The sequence below is a fragment of the Nicotiana tabacum genome, chromosome 1, assembly GCF_000715075.1.
Source record: "Nicotiana tabacum cultivar K326 chromosome 1, ASM71507v2, whole genome shotgun sequence".
Taxonomy (NCBI): domain Eukaryota; kingdom Viridiplantae; phylum Streptophyta; class Magnoliopsida; order Solanales; family Solanaceae; genus Nicotiana; species Nicotiana tabacum.
Window position 1 is genome coordinate 185,112,555 of NC_134080.1, and position 23,485 is coordinate 185,136,039.

General features: G+C 39.5%; 1 protein-coding gene across 2 annotated transcripts; it reads left to right on the forward strand.

The window, feature by feature from the left end:
* Positions 1 to 17,189: 17,189 nt before the first annotated feature.
* Positions 17,190 to 23,179, forward strand: LOC107793495 (bifunctional L-3-cyanoalanine synthase/cysteine synthase 1, mitochondrial). 2 transcript variants are annotated; one of them, XM_016615866.2, is made up of 10 exons: positions 17,190 to 17,443; positions 19,985 to 20,094; positions 20,194 to 20,251; positions 20,925 to 21,188; positions 21,617 to 21,754; positions 21,846 to 21,897; positions 22,091 to 22,170; positions 22,450 to 22,509; positions 22,771 to 22,851; positions 22,962 to 23,179. In XM_016615866.2, the coding sequence occupies exons 1-10, from the start codon at positions 17,279 to 17,281 to the stop codon at positions 23,058 to 23,060; spliced, it is 1,107 nt and encodes a 368-aa protein (XP_016471352.1). In that variant the 5' UTR covers positions 17,190 to 17,278; the 3' UTR covers positions 23,061 to 23,179. The 2 variants fall into 2 exon arrangements, with proteins under 2 accessions (XP_016471352.1, XP_075111326.1); XM_075255225.1 differs by lacking the exon at positions 17,190 to 17,443 and adding an exon at positions 19,867 to 19,896.
* The last annotated feature ends 306 nt before the right edge of the window (positions 23,180 to 23,485 follow it).

The window sequence follows — 23,485 nt, forward strand, 5'->3', positions numbered from 1 at the left end:
ACGAAGCCTATCCTGAATAATCCTGACCTTGTCCAAGGCATCCTGTACTAGATATGTACCCAACAACCGAGCATCTCCTGGCTCAAACCATCCAACTAGCGACCGGCACCGCTTACCATACAAAGCCTCATAAGGAGCCATCTGGATACTCGACTGGTAGTTGTTGTTGTAGGCAAACTCCGCTAAGGCAAAAACTGATCCCACGAGCCTCCAAAGTCAATGATACAAGCTCGGAGCATATCCTCCAAAATTTGAATAGTTCACTCGGATTGCCCGTCCGTCTGAGGATGAAACGTTGTCTCAACCCGTGTGCCCAACTCTCGTTGAAATGCTCTCCAGAAATGGGAGGTAAACTGCGTACCTCGGTCCAATATGATAGACTCGGGCACACCATGCAGACGAAAAATTTCCTGGATATAGATTTCAGCTAACCTCTCAGAAGAGTAGGAGACTGTCACAGGAATCAAATGTGATGACTTGGTCAGCCTATCAACAACAACCCATACTGCGTCAAACTTCCTCTGAGTCCGTGGGAGTCCAGCAACGAAGTCCATAGTGATCCGCTCCCACTTCCACTCGGGAAGCTCAATCCTCTGAAACAAACCACCGGGCCTCTAATGCTCATACTTAACCTGCTGACAGTTCAAACACCGAGCTACATACGCAACAATATCCCTCTTCATTCTCCTCCACCAATAATGCTGCCGCAAATCCTAATACATCTTAGCGGCGCCCGGATGAATAGAGTATTAGGAACTATGGGCCCCCTCTAAAATCAACTCTCGGAAACCATCTACATTAGGGAAGCAAATTCGACCCTGCAATCTCAAAACTCCATCATCACCTAAAGTAACATGCTTGGCACCTCCGTGCTGCACCGTGTCTCTAAGGACACACAAATGTGGATCATTATACTGCCGATCACGGATACGCTCCAATAAAGCAGAACGAGCGACTATGCAAGCCAACACACGGCTGGGCTCAGAAATATCCAACCTCATGAACTGATTGGCCAAAGCCTGAACATCCAAAGCAAGCGGTCTCTAACCAACCGGAATATAAGCAAGACTGTCCATACTGGCTGACTTCCTACTCAAAGCGTCGTCCACCACATTGGCCTTTCCCGGATGATATAAGATGGTGATATCATAGTCCTTTAATAGCTCCAACTACCTTCTCTGCCTCAAATTTAGCTCCTTCTGCTTGAACAAATACTGCAGACTCTTGTGATCCGTGAACACTTCACATGCTACGCCATACAGATAATACCTTCATATCTTCAATGCATGAACAATGGTTGTTAACTCCAAATCATGAACTGGATAGTTCTTCTCATAAATCTTCAACTGCCGTGAAGCATAGGCAATGACCTTGCCATCCTGCATCAACACCGTACCAAGTCTAATACGAGATGCATCACAATAAACCGTGTAAGGCCTTGAACCTGTGGGCAAAACCAACACTAGTGCCGTAGTCAAAGCTGTCTTGAGCTTCTGAAAGCTCGCCTCACACTCGTCCGACCATCTGAACTGGGCACCCTTCTGGGTCAACCTGGTCATTGGGGTTGCGATAGATGAAAACCCTTTCACAAACCGATGATAGTAGCCCGTCAATCCCAAGAAACTTCGGATCTCTGTAGCTGATGCTGGTCTAGGCCAATTCTTGACTGTCTCAATCTTCTTCGGATCAACCTGAATACCCTCTACTGACACAACATGACCCAGGAATGCAACTGAACTCAACCAGAACTCACACTACGAAAACTTAGCATACAACTGACTATCCCTCAAAGTCTGAAGAACCACTCTAAGATACTGCTCGTGCTCCTCCCGACTACGGGAATAGATCAAAATATCATCAATGAAGACTATCACGAACGAATCCAAGTAAGGCCTGAACACTCGGTTCATCAAATCCATAAAAGTTGCTGGGGCATTTGTCAACCTGAATGACATTACCAAGAACTCATAATGCCCATACCGAGTGCGGAAAGCTGTCCTAGGGACATCGGATGCCCTAATCCTCAACTGATGCTAGCCAGATCTCAAGTCAATCTTCGAAAATATCTTAACACCCTGAAGCTGATTAAACAAATCATCAATCCTCGGCAATGGATACTTATTCTTGATTGTCCTTGTTCAACTACCGGCAATCAATACACATTCTCATCGCTCCGTCCTTCTTCTTAACAAACAATACCGGCGTACCCCAAGGTGAAACACTAGGTCTAATGAAACCTTTTTCAAGCAAGTCTTACAACTGCTCCTTCAACTCTTTCAACTCAAGCGGGACATACGATACGACAAGATAGAAATGGGCTGAGTGCCCGGAGCCATATAAATGCAAAAGTCAATATCCCTGTCGGGTGGCATACCCGGCAGGTCTGAAGGGAATACCTTAGGAAACTCACGAACAACGGGCACAGAATCAATAGAAAGAACCTCAGCACTAGAATCACGAACATAGGCCAAATAGGCCAAACACCCCTTCTCGACTATATGCTGAGCCTTCATATAAGAGATAACATTGCGGGTAGAATGACCAGGAGTCCCTCTCCACTCTAAATGAGGTAAACCCGGCAAAGCTAAGGTCATAGTCTTGGCATGACAATCCAAGATAGCGTGATAAGGTGATAACCAGTCCATCCCTAATATGACATAGAAATCAACCATGTCAAGAAGAAGCAAATCTACATGAGTCTCAAGACCCCCAATCGCATCTACACATGAACGATGGACTCGATCTACCACAATAGAATCACCCACCGATGTAGGCACATAAATATGAGCAGTCAAAGAATCACTAGGCATGACCAAATACAGTGCAAAATAAGATGACACATAGGAGTACGTAGATCCCGGATCAAATAAAACTGAAGCATCTATGCTACAAACCAGAACAATACCTATGATAACCGCATCGGAAGCCTCAGCCTCGGGCTTGGCTGGAAGAGCATAACATCAGCGCTGGGCCCCCCAACCCTGAACTACATCTCTGGGACGACCTGCTATTGGCTGGCCTCCACCTCTAGCGGCCTGAGCTCCACCTCTAATATCTCTACCTCTACCTCTAGCACCTCTACCCCCACCTTTAGCTGGCTGGGTGGGCTGTGGAACACCTGGTGCCTGAACCATGGCACAGGAACCCTGCTGCTGAGAACTTCCTGGTGCTCGAGGGAAATATCTAGCAATATGCCTCGTGTCGCCACAAGTAAAACAAGCCCTGACGACCTAAATGACCACCCCAAAAACTCTGAAGCGGCGGTGCACTGATAGGAGCTAGTGGTGCACTGTAGGACTGCTGATCAGAATACTGCATATGAGGACCACAGCCACCTGAAGCACCGTGAGAAACCTGAAGTGCTGACTGAAAATACCTAGGAGGATGGCCTCTACCATATGAATCTCTGCCTCCAGACGAGGTACCACTGAATCGGCCTGAATGACGAGGCCTCGTGTCAGACCCCTGACCACCTCCTTGCGATAGAACCATCTCAACTCTCCTGGCCAAATTGGCTGCCTCCTGGAAAGAAATCTCACTCCTAGTCTCCCTGGCCATCTGAAGTCGAATCGGCTGAATAAGTCTATCACGACCCAGATTTCCCACCCTCGGGAGTCGTGATGGCGCCTACTAGTGTGAGCTAGGCAAGACAATTGTGTGAACAATTTACCTTTTTTACCCATTTTATATTCATTAACAATTGCGAAGTAATAATATTAAAATAATGGAATCTAACATAAGCGGAAGAAAAAACAATAAGCTAGTTGAATAGGAATCCAATACAACGGTTTGAGCCTCGACTACCCATAACTGGTGTTACAGTTTCACAAACGGTCTAAGAATACTACAATTAAAGGGTCTGAAAGAAATAAATACAACACTGTCTCTAGAAATGCATGAAAGAAATAGGAATAGTAGATAGATGGAGACTCCAAGGCCTGCGGACGCCTGCAAGACTACCTCGGTCGCCTGATGATCAAGAATAAGCAATCTCACTACGGTCCGAAGTCCACAACACTGGGGTCTACACAAAAGACTGCAGAGTGTAGTATCAGCACAACCGACCTCATATGCTGGTAAGTGTCTATCCTAACCTCGGTGAAGTAGTGACGAGGCTAGGACCAGACTACCACATAAACCTGTGCAATTAAACTATATACAGTAGAAAAGAAGTACAGAAAGAAACAGTCATATAGGTCAAGTATGGGAGGGGGAAAACATGTTGTGGGGAAACATCGAATAGTAACAGAAGAGCAACAAATAAATATGAGGATCACCACAATTCAATTGAAAATAAGAAGGGGAAATCATGTTGCGGGGTACAACAAGTATCAACAGGAAACCAACAATTTAGTGTAGAGAAACCATAACACAGTTATCAATAAAAATTAGGAAATCAAAGGCAAGTGCACGGCATCACCCTTCGTATTTTTACTCTCTCTCACCAAAACAATACACGGCATCACCCTTCGTGCTTTATGCTCTTCCTCACCCAAACAACAATCACAAGGCAAATAGGGTAAGGGAATTCTATAACCTCGAAATAAAATCAAATAATAATAGAAAATCAGTAAATAAACGTAAAGGACAACATAACTCAACTATTAGCAAGAATAAGGGAAATCAAGGACAAGTGCATAACACCACCCTTTGTGCTTTTACTCTTGTCCTCACCATAAGAATCAATACAATAGGCATAGAATGGTACATCGTGCAGCACGACATCACCCTTCGTGCTTTACACTTTTTCCTCACCATGAAATCAATATAATAGGCACAGAATGGTACATCGTGCGGCACGACATCACCCTTTGTACTTTACACTCTTTCCTCACAATAATACAAACAATGCATGGCATCACCCTTCATGTTTTAACTCTCTTCCTCACCCAAATAATAATCACAAAAAATAGGGCAAGGAAATAAAGGAAATTTGCAATAAGAATCCCGGCAAGGGAGCAACAAGTCAAAAATTAAATCTCGGCAAGGGAACAACATCAATAACATCTACATCCCAGCAAAGGAGATAACAAATAAATCAACAATAGCCCGGCAAGGGTGAAAACATAATGATCTCTTCTCTTTCTCACTTTTACCTCACAACTCGAGCCAATGCTCTAGAGGTTCAATTATCACTTATACCTTCACAACTCATTTCACAACTCGAGCCAATGCTCTAAAAGTTCAATTGTCACTTATACTTTCACAATTCATTATACAACTTGAGTCAATGCTCCTCAATGTTCATAGGTCACAATTCTTTCCACAAACTTTATACAACAATTAGAAACCATCACCAAGGCATGAAAGACACAACGGAGTCATGATAATCACAATATAAAGATTCATGGGCATGCTAGACACCAACGTATAGATACTCGTCACCATGCCTATGCATCGTACTCAACAATTACCACATAGCAAATAAGACTTAACTCCTAATCTCTCAAGCTAAGGTTAGACCAAACACTTACCTCGATGCTACGAACACAATTCACGATTCAATTATAGCTTTACCCTTTGATTCCACCACCAATTCACTTGTATCTAGTCACAAGTTACTTAATTACATCAATAAACACTAAATGAATCAATTTTAATGCATGAAAATGAGTTTTCTAAAGTTTTACACAAAAGTCAAAAATCGCCCCGGACCCACATGGTCAAAACTTGAGGTTCGAACCAAAACCCGATTACCCATTCCCCCACAAACCCAAATATTTGATTTGTTTTGAAATCGGATCTCAAATCGAGGTCCAAATCCCCAATTTTTGAAAAACTTAGGTTCTACCCAAAACGCCCAATTTCCCCCATGAAAATCATTTATTTTGAGTTGAAATCATGTTAAAAGATGTTAAGGAGTGAAGAAAATGAGTTAGAAATCACTTACCAACGCTTTGGAGAAGAAAGGTTGTTTGAAAAATAGCCTCTTATGTTTTTGGGGTTTTGAAAAATAAAAATAACTGAAAACCCGTCTATTTATACCCCTCTCAGACCCCCTGTGCGGACGGCACAAAATGGACTGCGTCTGCACAGTCCTTCCTAAGGATACTGCAGTCCAGTGCCCCTGTGCGGACTGCACAAAGTCGACTGCGACCGCACAGCCCTCCACCGCGCACTGCACAAGGTCGACCACAGACCACACTGGCCCCTTCCGCGGTCGCACACATTTTCTTGCAGACCGCACTGGCGGGTTCAGAGACCTGCAACTTCTGGTTTTAAGCCTAAGACATTCCGGAACCTACCCGAAACTCACACGAGCCCTCGGAACTCCAAACCAAATGTGCATACTAACTCAAAAACATCATATGGACCTACTCGTGTGATCACATCATCAAAATAACATGTAAAATCATGAATTAAACCTCAAAACTCAACATTTTCATCAAGAACTCTCAAAGTTCATAACTCTTCAACCGGAAGTCCACTCACGTCAAACAAACTCCGTTTTTCACCAAATTTCACAGTTATCTTTCAAATACTATAACAAGTTTGTACCGAGCTCCGGAACCAAAATATGGGTTCGATAACAATGGTTTCAAACATTAATTCTTTTCTTTATTTCTTAGATAATTCAGTAAAATAATTTCTTTCAAAAATTGATTTCTAAGGCTTTGGACCTCGAAATTCATATCCGAGCATACGCCTAAATCCCATATTTTACTGCGGACCTCCCGGGATCGTCAGAACACGAATCCGTGTCCGTTTGCTCAAAATGTTGACCAAAGTCAACCATAATCAAGTTTTTAACTTTAAAAAATTTCTATTTCTCATATTTTCACATAGAAGGCTTTTCGGATATAGGTCCGAACCACGCACGTAAATCAAGGTGGGGTAAAAGGAGGTTTTTAGGCCTCGGAACACTAAATTCACTTGCAACACAAGTGATGACCTTTTTGGGTCATCACATTCTCCACCTCTAAAACAACCGTTCATCCTCGAACGGATAAGAAGGAAGTACCTGAGTCGGGAAAAAGATGGGGATAACGGCTCCGCATATCGGACTCGGACTCCCAGGTCAATGCCTCAGGAGACTGACCTCTCCACTAAAAACGAACAGAAGGAAAACTCTTCGATCTTAATTGACGAACCTGTCGGTCTAGAATAGCTACCGGCTCCTCCTCATAAGACAAGTCCTTGTCCAACTAGATTGTGTTGAAATCTAACACGTAGGATGGATCGCTGTGATACTTTCGAAGCATGGACACATAAAACACTGGATGCACGGCTGATAAGCTCGGCGGCAATGCAAGTCTATAAGCCACCTCTCCCACTCGATGAAGAATCTCAAACGGGCCAATGAACCTAGGGCTAAGCTTGCCCTTCTTACCAAATCTCATCACGCCATTCATAGGCGACACTCGAAGCAATACCCGCTCACCGACCATGAAAGCCAAATCTCGAACCTTGCGGTCGGCATAACTCTTTTGCCTGACTGAGCTGTACAAAGCCTATCCTAAATAATCTTGACCTTGTCCAAGGCCACCTGAACCAGATCCGTACCCAACAATCGAGCCTCTCCCGGCTCAAAACATCCAACCGGAGATTATCGCCTACCATATAAAGCCTCATGAGGAGCCATCTGGATACTCGACTGGTAGTTGTTGTTGTAGGCAAACTCTGCTAAAGGCAAAAACTGATCCCACGAGCCTCCAAAGTCAATGACACAAGCTCGGAGCATATCCTCTAAAATCTGAATAGTCCGCTCGGACTACCCATCCGTCTGAGGATGAAACGTTGTGCTCAACTCAACCCGTGTGCCCAACTCTCGCTAAACTGCTCTCTAGAAATGTGAGGTAAACTGCGTACCTTGGTCCGAATAATAGACTCGGGCACACCATGAAGACGAATAATCTCCCAGATACAAATCTCAGCTAACCTCTCGGAAGGATAGGAGACTGCCACATGAATGAAATGTGCTGACTTGGTCAGCCTATCAACAATAACCCACACTGCATCGAACTTCCTCTGAGTCCGTGGGAGTCCAACAACGAAGTCCATAGTGATCTGCTCCCACTTCTACTCAGGAATCTCAATCTTCTAGAACAAACTACCCGCCCTCTGATGCTCATACTTGACCTGGTGACAATTCAAACACCGAGCCACATATGCAACGATGTCCTTCTTCAATGCTGCGGCAAATCCTGATACATCTTAGCGGTGCCCGGATGAATAGAGTACCTAGAACTATGGGACTCCTCTAAAATCAACTCTCGGAGCCCATCCACATTAGGCACACAAACTCGACCCTACAATCTCAAGACTCCATCACCACCTAAGGTAACCTGCTTGGCACCTCCGTGCTACACCGTGTCTCTAAGGACACACAAATGGGTATCATCATATTGCCGATCACGGATACGCTCCAATAAAGAAGAACGAGCAACCGTGCAAGCTAACACACGACTGGGCTCAGAAACAACCAACCTCATGAACTGATTGGCCAAAGCCTGAACATCCAAAGCAAGTGGTCTCTCACCAACCGGAATATAAGCAAGACTGCCCATACTGGCTGACTTCCTACTCAAAGCATCGGCCACCACATTGGCCTTTCCCGGATAATATAAGATGGTGATATCATAGTCCTTTAATAGCTCCCACCACTTTCTCTGCCTCAAATTCAACTCCTTCTACTTGAACAAGTACTGCAGACTCTTGTGATCCGTGAACACCTCACATGCCACGCCATACAGATAATGCCTCCAATCTTCAACCCGTGAACAATGGTTGCCAACTCCAAATCATGAACCGGATAATTCTTCTCATAAATCTTCAACTGCCGCGAAGCATAAGCAATGACCTTGCCATCATGCATCAACACTACACCAAGTCCAATACTATATGCATCACAATAAGTTGTATAAGGCCTTGAACCTGTGGACAAAATCAACACCGGTGTCGTAGTTAGAGCTGTCTTGAGCTTCTGAAAGCTCGCCTCATGCTTATCCGAAGGGGGCACCCTTCTGGGTCAACCTGGTCATCGGGGCTGCGATAGATGTAAACCCCTCCACGAACCAACGATAGTAGCCTGCCAATCCCAAGAAACTCCGAATCTCTGTAGCTGATGCTGGTCTAGGCCAGTTCTTGACTGCCTCAATCTTCTTCGGATCAACCTGAATACCCTCTGCTGATACAACATGACCCAGAAATGCAACTGAACTCAACCAGAACTCACACTTCGAGAACTTAGCATATAACTGACTATCCCTCAAGGTCTGAAAAACCACTCTAAGATGCTGCTCGTGCTCCTTCCGGCTGCGGAATATATCAAAATATCATCAATGAAGACTATCACAAATGAATCCAAGTAAGGTCTGAACACTCGGTTCATTAAATCCATAAAAGTTGTTGGGGCATTCGTCAACCCAAATGACATCACCAAGAACTCATAATACCCGTACCGAGTGCGGAAAGCTGTCTTAGGGATATCAGATGCCCTAATCCTCAACTGATGGTATCCAGATCTCAAGTCAATCTTGGAAAATACCTTGACACCCTGAAGCTGATCAAACAAATCATCAATCCTAGGCAATGGATACTTATTCTTGATTGTAACCTTGTTCAACTGCCGGTAATCAACACACATCCTCATCGATCCATCCTTCTTCTTAACAAACAACACCGGCGCACCCCAAGGCGAAACACTAGGCCTAATGAAACCTTTTTCAAGCAAGTCTTGCAACTGCTCTTTCAACTCTTTCAACTCAGGCGGGGCCATACGATACGACGGGATAGAAATGGGCTGAGTGCCCGGAGCCAAATCAATGCAAAAGTCAATATCCCTCTCGGGCGGTATACCCGGCAGGTCTGAAGGAAAAACCTCAGGAAACTTACGAAGAATGGGCACAGAATCAATAGAAGGGATCTCAGCACTAGAATCACGAACATATGCCAAATAGGCCAAACACCCCTTCTCGACCATACGCCGAGCCTTCACATACGAGATAACACTGCGGGTGGAATGACCAGGAGTCCCTCTCCACTCTAAACGAGGTAAACCTGGCAAAGCTAAGGTCACAGTCTTGGCATGACAGTCCAAGATGGCATGGTAAGGTGATAATTAATCCATCCCTAATATGACATCAAAATCGATCATGTCCAAAAGAAGCAAATCTACACGAGTCTCAAGACTTCAATCACAACTATACATGAACGATGGACTCGATCTACCACAATAGAATCACCCACCAGCATAGACATATAAATATGAGCACTCAAAGAATCACTAGGCATGATCAGATATGGCGCAAAATAAAACTGAAGCTTCTCTACCACAAACCAAAACAGTACCTCCACCTCCACCTCTAATACCTTTACCTCTACCTCTAGCATCTCTACGTCCACCTCTAATATTTATACCTCCACCTCTAGTACCTCTACTTCCACCTCTAGTTAACTGAGCGGGTTGGACGAGTCCCTCAATGAACCTCCCCACTCTCTCTCATGGTGGAAAGTATGATAAGAGCATGACGAGCCAAGTCGATGAATATGATTTCGTACTGAGTAATAGTCATAGAACCCTGCTAGAGATGTTCAAACTGCCTCCGATAGACCTCTCTCTGAGTGATGGGGAGAAACTTCTCCTGAAATAGTTGTGTGAACCGTTCTCAAGTCAAAGCTGATGACCTAACTGGTATAGCCAATCAATAATCTCTCCAATAGGTCTTGGCGGATCCAAACAAGCGAAAAGTAGCAAAATCAACCCCATTGGTCTCAACTATCCCCATGTTCCTGAGAACCTCATAACAGCTATCTAGATAGTCTTGGGGATCCTCAATAGATGCACCGCTGAAAGTAGTGAAGAGCTTGGTGAAACCTATCCAACCTTCACAAAGCTTCCGAAGACGTATCTGATTTATAACCGATATGTGTTGTTGTTCAACTGAAGAAGCGGTACGTGACCTCGCCATTCGCGAAAGGACAAGAGTAGGGGTTTCAATTTAGCACTGAGAGAACAAAATCGCACGACAGGAAATAATAAATGTGAAGTTGTTCCTAACTCTGTACCCTCTGGGGATAAATACAGACGTCTTCGTACCGATCCCTCAGACTCTACTAAGCTTGTCTATGGACTGTGAGACCCAGGTAACCTAGAGCTCTGATACCAACTTGTCACGACCCAGATTTTCCACCCTCGGGAGTCGTGATGGCGCCTACTAGTGTGAGCTAGGCAAGCCAATTGTCTGAACAATACCTTTTTCACCCATTTTATATTAATTAACAATTGCGAAGTAATAATATTAAAACAGCGGAATCTAACATATGCGGAAGAAAAATCAATAAGCTAGCTGAACAGGAATCCAATACAATGGTTTGAGCCTCGACTACCCAGAACTGGTGTCACAGTTTCACATACGGTCTCAGAATACTACAAGTAAAGGGTCTGAAAGAAATAAATACAACACTGTCTCTAGAAATGCATGAAAAAAACAGGAATAGTAGATAGAAGGAGATGTCAAGGCCTGCAGACGCTTGTAGGACTACCTCGGGTCGTCTGATGATCAAGAATCAGCAATCTCACTGCAGTCTGAAGTCCACAACACTGGGGTCTGCACAAAAGAGTGCAGAGTGTAGTATCAGCACAACCGACCCCATGTGCTGGTAAGTGCCTAGCCTAACCTCGGTGAAGTAGTAACGAGGCTAGGATCAGACTACCAAATAAACCTGTGCAATTTAACTATATACAGCAGAAAATAAGTACAGAAAGAAATAGTCATATAAGTCAAGTATAGGAGGGGGAAAACATGATGTGGGGAAACATCAAATAGTATTAGAAGAGCAACAAATAAATATGAGGATCACCACAGTTTAATTGAAAATAGTAAGGGAAAATCATGTTGCGGGGTACAACAAGTATCAACAGGAAACCAACAATTTAGTGTAGAGAAACCATAACACAGTTATCAATAAAAATTAGGAGATCAAAGACAAGTGCACGGCATCACCCTTCGTGCTTTTACTCTCTTACCAAAACAATACACAACATCACCCTTCGTATTTTACGCTCTTCCTCACCCAAACAAAAATCACAAGGCAAATAGGGTAAGGGAATCTATAACCTCGAAATAAAATCAAATAACAACAGAAAATTAGTAAATAAATGTAAAGGACAACATAACTCAATTATCAGCAAGAATAAGGGAAATCAAGGACAAGTGCGCGGTACCACCCTTCGTGCTTTTACTCTCGTCCTCACCATAAGAATCAATACAATAGGCATGGAATGGTACATCATGCGGCACGTCATCACCCTTCGTGCTTTACACTCTTTCCTCACCATGAAATCAATATAATAGGCACATAATGGTACATCGTGCGGAACGGCATCACCCTTCGTGCTTTACCCTCTTTCCTCACAATAATACAAACAATGCACGACATCACCCTTCGTGCTTTAACTCTCTTCCTCACCCAAACAATAATCACAAATAATAGGGCAAGAAAATAAAGGAAATTTGCAATAGAATCCTGGCAAGGGAGCAACAAGTCAACAATTAAATCCTGGCAAAGGAACAACATCAATAACATCTACATCTCGGCAAGGGAGATAACAAATAAATCAACAACAGCCCAGCAAGGGTGACAACATAATGATCTCTTCTCTTTATCACTTTTACTTCACAATTCACTTCACAACTCGAGCCAATGCTCTAGAAGTTCAATTATCACTTATACCTTCACAACTCATTTCACAACTCGAGCTAATGCTCTAAAAGTTCAATTGTCACTTATACATTTACAATTCATTATACAACTTGAGCAAACGCTCCTCAATGTTCATAGGTCACAATTCTTTCCACAAACTTTACAACAATTAGAAACCATCACTAAGGCATGAAAGATACAACGGAGTCATGATAATCACAATATAAAGACTCACGGGTATGCTAGACACCAACGTATAGATACTTGTCACCATGTCTATACGTCGTACTCAACAATTACCACATAGCAATTAAGACTCAACTCCTAATCCCTCAAGCTAAGGTTAGACCAAACACTTACCTCGATGCCACGAACACAATCACGATTCAATTATAGCTTTACCCCTTGATTCCACCACCAATTCACTCGTATTTAGTCACAAGTTACTTAATTACATCAATAAACACTAAATAAATCAATTTGAATGCATGAAAATGAGTTTTCTAAAGTTTTACCCAAAATGTCAAAAATCGACGCCGGGCCCACATGGTCAAAACCCGAGGTTCGAACCAAAACCCGATTACCCATTCCCCCACAAACCCAAATATATGATTTATTTTGAAATCGGACCTCAAATCGAGGTCCAAATCCTCAACTTTTGAAAAACCTAGGTCCTACCCAAAACACCCAACTTCCCCCATGAAAATCATTGATTTTGAGTTGAAATCATGATAAAAGATGTTAAGGAGTGAAGAAAATGAGTTAGAAATCACTTACCAACGTTTTGGAGAAGAAAGGTTGTTTGAAAAATTGCCTTTTATGTTTTTGGGGTTTTGAAAAATGAAAAATAACTGAAAATCCCGTCTATTTATACCCCTCTCAGACCCCCTGTGCGGACCGCAAAAAATGGACCGCGGCCGCACAGTCCTTCCTGAGGATACTGTAGTCCACTTCCCTTGTACGGACCACACAAAGTCGACTGCGGCCGCACAGCCCTCCACCGTGCACCGCACAAGGTCGACCGCGGACCGTACTGGCCCCTTTCGCGGTCGTACACATTTTCTTGTGGACTGCACTGGTGGGTTCAGAGACCTGCAACTTCTGGTTTTAAGCCTAAGACATCCCGGAACCTACCTGAAACTCACCCGAGCCCTCGGAACTCCAAACCAAGTGTGCATACTAACTCAAAAATATCATATGGACCTACTCGTGTGATCACATCATCAAAATAACATGTAAAATCGTGATTCCACCACTAATTTGCTCGTATCTAGCCACAAGTTACTTAATTACATCAATAAACGCTAAATGAATCAACTCCAATGCATGAAAATGAGTTTTCCAAAGTTTTACCCAAAAAAGTCAAAAATCGCCCCCCGGGCCCACATCGTCAAAACCCGAGGTTCGAACCAAAACCCGATTACTCATTCCCCCACGAACCCAAATATATAATTTGTTTTGACATTGGACCTCAAATCAAGGTCCAAATCCCCATTTTTTAAAAAACCTAGGTTCTACCTAAAACACCCAATTTTCCCCATAAAAATCATTGATTTTGAGTTGAAATCATGTGAAAAGATGTTAATGATTGAAGAAAACGAGTTAAAATTGACTTACAATTGATTTAGAAGAAGACTTGTTTTTGAAAAATCGCCTAAAAGTGTTTTGGTTTTGAAAAAGTGTGAAAAATGAAAACTTTTCGGCTAAGTATAAAATTTGCAGGTTGCAGATATGGGAATTGTGACCAGGGTTCGCAATTGCAAACCCCGACCTCTGCTATGTTCGCATTTGCAAACAAAATGTCGCATTTGCGACCAAGTAGATTTTCCGGTCTTCTTCGCATTTGCGATAGACCTCTCGCAAATGCGAAATCGCATTTGCGATATAAGAGTGGCATTTGCGACTAAGGCAGTAGCTGGGGGGAATCGCATTTGCGATGGGGACCTCGCATTTGCGAGGCAATGCTGGCCTGGGCTAGTTCACATTTGCGACATAGCCTTCGCAAATGCGAAGCCTGTAGGCCTGCAATACATCAGTTCAAAATCTGCAACATCCTAAGTCAAAATTCCACTCTGTGGCCTATCCAAAACTCACTTGAGCCCTCGGGGCTCCAAACCAACCATGCACATCAACCTAAAAACATCATACGAACTTGATCGTGCATTCAAATCGCTAAAATAAAATCAACAACTATGAATTTAGCATCAAAATCATGAAATTTCTTAAGAACTTCAAACTTGCCAAATTTCTCAAATAAGGTCCGATTCACATCATTTCAAATCCGTTTCTTACCAATTTTTACAGACTCGACTCAAATCATATATAAGACCTGTATCGGGCTCCGGAACAAAAATACGGGCCCGATACCCATGGTTTCAAACACATTTCTCTTTCAAAAACTCATAATTAATTCAACAAAATAATTTCTTTCAAAAATTCATTTCTCGGGCTTGGGACCTTGGAATTCGATTCCGGGCATATGCCCAAGTCCCATATTTTCCTACGAACCCTCCGGAACCGTTAAATCACTGATCCGAATCCGTTTACCTAAAATGTTGCCCGAAGTCAAATTAATTTATTTTACTATCAAAATTCATCATTTTTTCACAAATTTTCACATAATGTCTATTCGGCTACGCGACCGGATTGCGCACGCAAATCGAAGTAATGCTGAAAGAGGTTTCTAAGACCTCGGAACGCATAATTCATTTCTAAAATAAGTGATGACTTTTTGGGTCATCACAGTTATTGTTGTTATTATTTTTGTTGACACATATTTATAGTTACAAGAATACAATAACATATTCACAAGAGTTAATACTCTAAAACCCTCCTAAATTATACAACCTTTGTTAGTTACCGACCTAAACTATAACTTGTTCCTGAAAACCCCCTGAACTATATTCCCCTTCATAGTTAAACCCCCTTGTTGCTTATATGGTATAATATGTGTAATAAATCGCTAAAGAGCGTGTGAAGGTCGAAAAAATCCATTAAAATGGCAACCTAACAGTGTCTAACAACTAATTAGCCATTTTTTTAAAAAATTTATATTTCTTTTTTATTTTCTCCTCTTTCTCTTTATATTTCACCTTCCTCATTTTTTAACCTTCCTTCTCCATTTTTTTCCTTTTCTTCTCCATTTCTTCATCTGAATCAATTTGAAATTCTCCCCTTTTATCTTTTTCATCTGAAAGACAAAGCTCCCTAATCTTCTATACCGCTTTCGAATAATAGCAAGAATAGACAGAGCAATTGAGGTTAGAACCAAGATTAATGGAGAAAATCGCTACTGAGAGAAGGTGTAGCCATACTCCGATGAGAACAAAGAGAAAATAAGTTTTTTTCACTATTTTTAACCCAGCCCCTTTTTTATTTTTACTGTTGACCCAAATAAAATTCTAATTAAGTCTGTTTATATCCATGTAGATTGCGACATGGCATATTTTAAAAATAATTTGGAGCATATATTATACGCACTAGTTAGAATGCGATAAGAGAGTTTTATTCTGAAGGGGGATATAGTTCAAGGGGTTTTCGGGGACAGACGGCAGTTTAGGTAGATAACTGACAAAGGTTGTATAGTTTAGGCGGGTTTTAGGATATTAATTCTATTCAAAAGAGTTAATACCCTAAAATCCCCGTAAATTATCATATTTTTGTCAGTTTCTTACTTAAACTATTCGGTGTCCCCAAAACCCATCTGAACTATATTTTCCTTCATATTAAAAAGCCCTCATTGCATTCTTAGAGGTGCGTGTAGTACACACTCCTAATTATTTAAAAACGTGACACGTAGCACTACACGTGGCTATTTAACTTAGCCTAAAACCTGCCTGAATTATTACTTTTTTGTCAGTTACCTACTTAAACTATTTGGTATCTCCAAAATCCCCCTGAACTATATCCCCCTATATATTAAAATCTCATGCTGGACTTTTAAAGGTTCGTTTGTCTAACTATATTATCTTATGTTTATTCATGATGTATTACTCTCGGATGATTGATTAATTTTAGGAGTTTTCGCCAAAGTAATATTTAATTTAATGTGTTAAATCCAAATGTGTCAATATAGTTTAGGGTGTTTTGGGAACACCGAATAATTTAAAAAAATTGACAAAAATATGATAGTTTAGGAGGATTTAGGGTATTAACTCTATTCAAAACAATAAAGTTCTTAATGTACTTTCCGTCAAACTTCATAATGAAAAGTGAAATTTAAGAAATGTTAATTTTTTTCATCACTAAAAAAGGGACAGTCGAATTTCATCATGAAAATGAAATTTAAGCATGGTAGAGCTAGAGACTAAGATACGATTCCATTAAGTTTAATGACTTTGATTTAAACGTTGTAATTTAGCTTAAAAATTCATTTCATATATTAAAATTAACAATGTAAAAACTAATAACTAAACAAGTAAAAATTCTGAGTCTGATTTTATGAAGTATTATAAATATTTTTACTAAAAATAGAAAAAAGAAAGAAAAGAAAAACAAAAGAAGTCCAAGGAGAGTCCATCTGTCCACTATAAAAGGGTGTCCCATCTTTCAAATTTTGAGGTGCATAGACAAAGTTGTTGACAGACTTTGTTTGTATTAAGTGCACAGTTTCCAAGTATTGAGAATTTCATCAATGGCGTGCTTCCTCAAGAGAAGATCTATTGATGTAATGAAAGCTAACAACAGATTATTTTCAACAGAGGCCTTAGCAACAGATTCTCAATCATCATTTGTTCAGAGACTCAGAGATCTGCCCAGGCACCTTCCTGGAACCAATATCAAAAGTGAAGTTTCTCAAGTTAGTATTGCAAATTTCTTGAATTATTATTTGTTCTTCTTTCTGGTTTTTGTTCAATTTTATGTACTCTTCCCGCATCATTTTATCTTCCTGAGCCGAGAGCCTATCGGAAATACCCTCCCGTAACCCTACTAGTACGACTCCATTGGATTTGTTGTTGTTGTTAGTCCAGTATCATTTTATTTGACAATATTCTTTTGTTAGTCCATTTTAAAAAGAATGAGATATCATTTTATTTGACAATATTCTTTTGTTAGTCCATTTTAAAAAGAATGTGATAGTATATTATTTTCGTACCATAAAGCTATTATAGTCGTACTAGACATATTTTAGATCACAATTTTTTTAAAAATATTATTCTTTCTGAAATTTCGTAGTGAGTTAAATTATAACAAACAAAGTGAAATTGAGAAGTATCATTCATTATTTCTATGAAAAATTGCGAATGGGTACGTAACTCTTACCTAACCGATTTAATTTTAGTCGTTAGATTATTTTGATAATTTACAAGTTTGTTTAAGCTCCGGTTTAGACATAAAATTTGGTTTTTTTAAAAAAAAAATTTTGAAGATAATGTTTGTTCATCCAACTTGGTCATTTTTGAGCTTAGTGTCTCTTGAAAACAGTTTCTCTATCTATTCGGGTAGAAATAAGGTTTGCGTACAATCTATCCTTCCCAGATCGCACTTGTGGATTTTATTGGATTGTTATTATTGTTTGGAATTTGATCATTTTTAAATTTGAGAATTTTTTTAGATTTCAAGTAAAATGTATGTCCAAATACAACTTCATTTTCAAAAATTATTTTTCAACACAATTTTAATTATCTATTTTTTTAAATTTGAACTAAATTTATGTTAAAAATATTATTTGTTTTTAATTAAATAATATGTTCAGTCATACACACTCTCCCATATAAAATGAGAGGGATAAAGTTACAGTTGAAAAATCACCCAAATGATGACACCACTCTCCCATATTTTGGAGAAGTTTTATTGTGTGTCTCGTGCAATTGACATTAGTTATGTGAGATTTTTTTTCTTTCATAAATTTATAGACCTTAATCTTACAGTTTTGGATCTATAAAAATCTGGATCCACAAAACCGTGAGACAAAAAAAATATTTGGCACAAAATAAAATTTTCTCACATTTTGTGTCCTTGTGAGCATGTGGTGTTCCTTCTCTTGGATCTCTCGCCCAAATGATGACACCACCGCTTTTCCTGTTTTTAAAATTTATGAAAGTATTGTCAATTTTTTTTTTTTTTGGCTTTCACAAACGTATTGTTCGATAATTATATTGGAGCCCTAATTAATTTAATTTATATTGCGTAAAATATATTAAGAAAAAATACCTCCTATCAAATAATTCTAAATACTCGAATTGGAACCTCTTATTAAGAGCCTATCCATCCTTGATCCTACCATAATTTTTTGTGGTGAAAGTATAGTCAATTCACTTTACTTGCTATTGAAACAAAGGGGAGGAAGCCAATTCTCTTTTCTCCTCTTTTTCTCTTGCACTCTATTTTTGTTTGAAATTATTATGTTATGAATAATGTGATCCCGTAGAATCCACGGCTATGAATGACTCGACCTTGGACAGATGAGCTATTTATGAATTTAGGTAAATTGCAGGAATAATTTGAAAAAAAAAAAACTTTATATTTTGATGTAATTTTATACGTATGTTTTAGCAGTTAATTTATTCTTTTTCAGATGACCAATAAATAATAATTCTAATAAAATATTACAGAAAACAAATGAATTAGGTGGTTGTGTTTGTTCGGCGCGCTTTGTCGGAACTTTGCATCTATCTTCCAATGTTCTCATTCTGAATTTTACGTGATTTTTCTGTTTCCTTTAATATTTTTCTCTTTTATTAATTGTTCCTTTCCTCTTTGTCAATTTTTGTCAGTAGGTCAGTTTTGGCAATTTTGTATTTTAGTTTTTAAGCTAAGTTGTTTTCATCACTTTCCTACTATTAACAAGGGAGAGTGAGAGCTGCATCCGGTTACATATTTCGGGTCAAAAAGGGTACTTTTGTAACTACATCATAATAAAATGATTGTATTGGTATTTTAGTATTAAATTATTTCTAAATATAGAAAGATGTGATTCTTTTTGGACTGACTTAAAAAGAAAGAATGTTTATATCAATTGATATGACAAGAGTATAACTTGTGTAACTATAAATTTTTTGAAATTAATGGTCTTAAACATGCAATATCATTCGTGGGTCTACGCAGGGTCGGGGGAAAGGTGGCACTCCAAGGGAGTGTAATATACGCAGTCTACCTGATGCAAGTATCAGTGGCTGATTCTACAGCTCGAACCCGTGACCTATAGGTCATACTGCTCCCAGGCTCCAACTTTAGCGTATAAATTTCTGATGAAGCGAATTTAATTGAACCCCTATGGACGATGCAGTTCCACCCACAATTAAATAGAAAGTGAGGACATCATTTGTTTATGTGATGGAACTGTTTTCTTTTCATGATAAGCTTATGTGATGGATTTGTAATATATTTTGCAATTCAGCTCATTGGGAAAACACCATTAGTTTATCTTAACAAAGTGAGTGAAGGATGTGGTGCTTATATTGCTGTTAAACAAGAGATGATGCAGCCTACTTCTAGCATTAAGGACCGGTAAATTTTTGGGCTTGTGACTTTCAGACAACTAAAAGCCCTCTTTCATTTCTATATTTTCTTATTTTGATATTAAAATTCTTTTTCCATTTTGACCAGACCGGCATTTGCTATGATTAATGATGCAGAAAAGAAAGGCTTAATCTCACCTGGGAAAGTAAGTAAACATGCTTCTTCTTTTTTTCCTTTTTTCTTCTCAAAATTACTTCATTCATTTTTGCCTACGAAGTTCAGGATGTTAGTTTGACTGGTATATTATATTAATGATTAGTCCACCAAAATACATGTAATAGTTAAAAAGTTAGTTTAGAGGGAATCTCACATCAAAATTTTAAATCTTGAAAAGTTTAGTTAAGTATTTGAAAATGTAGCATGTATCAAATATTTTGGGAATTTCTAAAGTAAAGAGAGTGTTAAGTACTTCTCTAGTCCCAAATATTAGTCATTTCTTTCGAACTGAATTGGTTCCAAAATATTTGAACAAGAAGCATTTATTACTTTTGTTCAAACACCATCGGTATTTTAGACAAACTCATTGATTAAGACTATTAATTAAATGGCTTTCTTTAAATGGGTATACAGAAATCTTGAATGGTAGATAATATGGACCGAAAGTAGTAGAAAACAAGAACTTCCGCATATACATTAGTTGGTCAATCGTTCAGCGTAACTTGATGTATACATAAATCTTAAAAGGCAGATAATATGGACCAAAAGTAGAAGAAAACAAGAACTTCCGCTTATACATTAGTTTGTCAATCATTCTGTTTAACTTGATGTTGTTGTTTGCATAGATTTTGCTTCTTATCCATTTTATGTATAATATGCAGACAACACTAATTGAGCCAACATCAGGAAATATGGGAATAAGTATGGCGTTTATGGCGGCCATGAAAGGCTATAAAATGGTTTTAACAATGCCCTCCTACACAAGTTTGGAGAGAAGGGTCTGTATGAGAGCATTTGGAGCTGATTTAGTAATCACAGATCCAACTAAAGGAATGGGAGGAACTGTTAAGAAGGCTTATGATCTTTTGGAATCTACACCTAATGCTTTTATGCTTCAACAATTCTCCAATCCTGCTAATACCCAAGTACCTCTCCATTTTACTTGCTCTCAAATCTGCTTTTTAAATTTTCTGTTAAAGGAAATGTTCAAAAATGCCACCTTTACGATATGAAATGTCTTATTTCTACCTTCTGTTATACATGAAAGGAAGCCTTGGTGTAGCTAGTAAAGCTGCTGCCATATGACCAGGAGGTCACGGGTTCAAGCTGTGGAAACAACTTCTTGCAAAAATGCAAGATAAGGCTGTGTACAATACACCTTTGTTGTCCGGCCCTTCCCCGAACCCCGCACATAGCGGGAGCTTAGTGCACCAAGCTGCCTTTACCTTCTGTTATACTTTGGTGTCAATCATAGCTTGTCGTTAGCAAATCATCTTATATATGTCTTGACGTTAACGAAACTTTAGAGACATTGTACTAATATAGGCCATTTCAACATTGACATTGTACACAGGTTCATTTTGAGACAACTGGCCCCGAAATATGGGAAGATACTCAGGGTAATGTTGATATTTTTGTCATGGGAATAGGAAGTGGAGGCACTGTTTCTGGTGTTGGACAGTATCTGAAATCCAAAAATCCTAATGTCAAAGTAAATATATATCATCTTTTTATTTGTGAATGCTCCTATGAGCTTAATCAGTAGTGTACCATCATACTTATATATTCTCCTGTCTTGCTAGATATATGGAATTGAGCCAACAGAAAGCAATGTATTGAATGGTGGAAAACCAGGTAATTTACTTGACTTTCTATCTTTTGCTATTCAGCATACTCAAGAGGGGAGTATAACAAGAAAGTGGTTGCAAATAACATTTCAGAAACAAATTCTGCCCCTTTCTTTTATATAACTTTTTTCATTTGCTGTGGCATATGAGTAGTATTTGTTGTAGAAAGATTTCTAAATGTTCTATAACTTTCTATACAGGTCCTCATCACATAACTGGTAATGGGGTTGGATTTAAGCCAGATATCCTAGACATGGATGTAATGGAAGAAGTTCTAATGGTATGTTGAGTTCTTAATTTCATTCCATGCATAGCGGATAGCGGTTCAGAGTTTTGCTTAAATGGAACTACATCCAGATAGATATCGGTTCAACTGAATCCAATATTTTCTGGTCGGAACATAGATATATATGTGAAAGATAACAAAACTTTCAACAAATATTAAATTCTAAACCCATAATTAGAAGTACAATGAATCAAGTTTAAATCGTGAGTCCGCTTCTGACTATAAATAGTCATTTTAGTAATTGATACATGAACTATGTTTGGTGTATTGCAGGTTTCAAGTGAAGAAGCAGTAAATATGGCTAGGGAATTGGCATTAAAGGAAGGGCTAATGGTAAATTAGTTTCTGCTATATCACTCTCTTATTTTTTATGAAATGTGATGGATCTTTTTTCCGTATTAAATGGCATCATATGAATAGTACAAGTAGATGAGCTTATATGGAGCGACATGGTCAGTGACGATTCATATATCTGACACCAACTTACTTGGGATTGAGGCGTAATAATAGTTGTAGTAGTTGTTGTTGTAGTATGAGTAGTACAAGTCTGTTATGATTGCTTTATGTTATAGAAAATGAACCTTTGTCGGATAGGTTGGAATATCATCAGGAGCTAATACAGTAGCAGCGCTTAGACTCGCCAACAAACCAGAAAACAGAGGCAAACTCATTGTGGTATGATTATATAAGCTACTTTGATCCACTTTACTCAATGTTCTTTTTTTCTTTCTCTCAATTTTCATATGTTAACTGATTGTCTTGAATTTCTTGGTTTGGAATTTCAGACTATACATCCAAGTTTTGGAGAGAGGTACTTGTCATCTGTCTTGTATCAAGAGCTTAGGAAAGAGGCAGAGAACATGCAACCTGTTCCAGTTGATTAATGTCCTTTTACAATGATATATACTAGTAGTCAAACTGGTACAAGGAAATATATGTATTAACCTGGAAATATTTACTGAAATAATGTTTCTGCATAATGGAAATTCAATTTTTTTCTGAATCTTGTTTTTGCTCATAATGGTGTTGTGCCATGGACATGGTAGTATGTGTACTTTTTTTGGCGCGTGAAATTGCTAATGGCGGGAATAAAGTAGGTCGACGCCCTTTTTAGAATTTTAGAAACTTCAGGGTGTAGGATTAAAACTTCATAAAAGGGTTTTCAGACTCATTTAATACTTTTTTGCTCTGGAGTCAAAATTAGTCGTCTCTCTCATCTCCCACTCTCGCCACTCTCCTCTTCTTGCACAATTTCAACCCACGATTATCGTCAGTTTTCTGGTCTGTGAGCATTCACTGAAACAACGCA

What these genes read in the sequence shown, in the direction of transcription:
- LOC107793495 (XM_016615866.2), top strand. Translation starts at nt 17,279, where the DNA reads ATGGCGTGCTTCCTCAAGAGAAGATCTATTGATGTAATGAAAGCTAAC. An exon ending in CCAATCCTGCTAATACCCAA is followed by an intron (nt 21,189 to 21,616) that starts GTACCTCTCCAT and finishes CATTGTACACAG; the next exon opens with GTTCATTTTGAGACAACTGG. An exon ending in ATTGAATGGTGGAAAACCAG is followed by an intron (nt 21,898 to 22,090) that starts GTAATTTACTTG and finishes CTTTCTATACAG; the next exon opens with GTCCTCATCACATAACTGGT.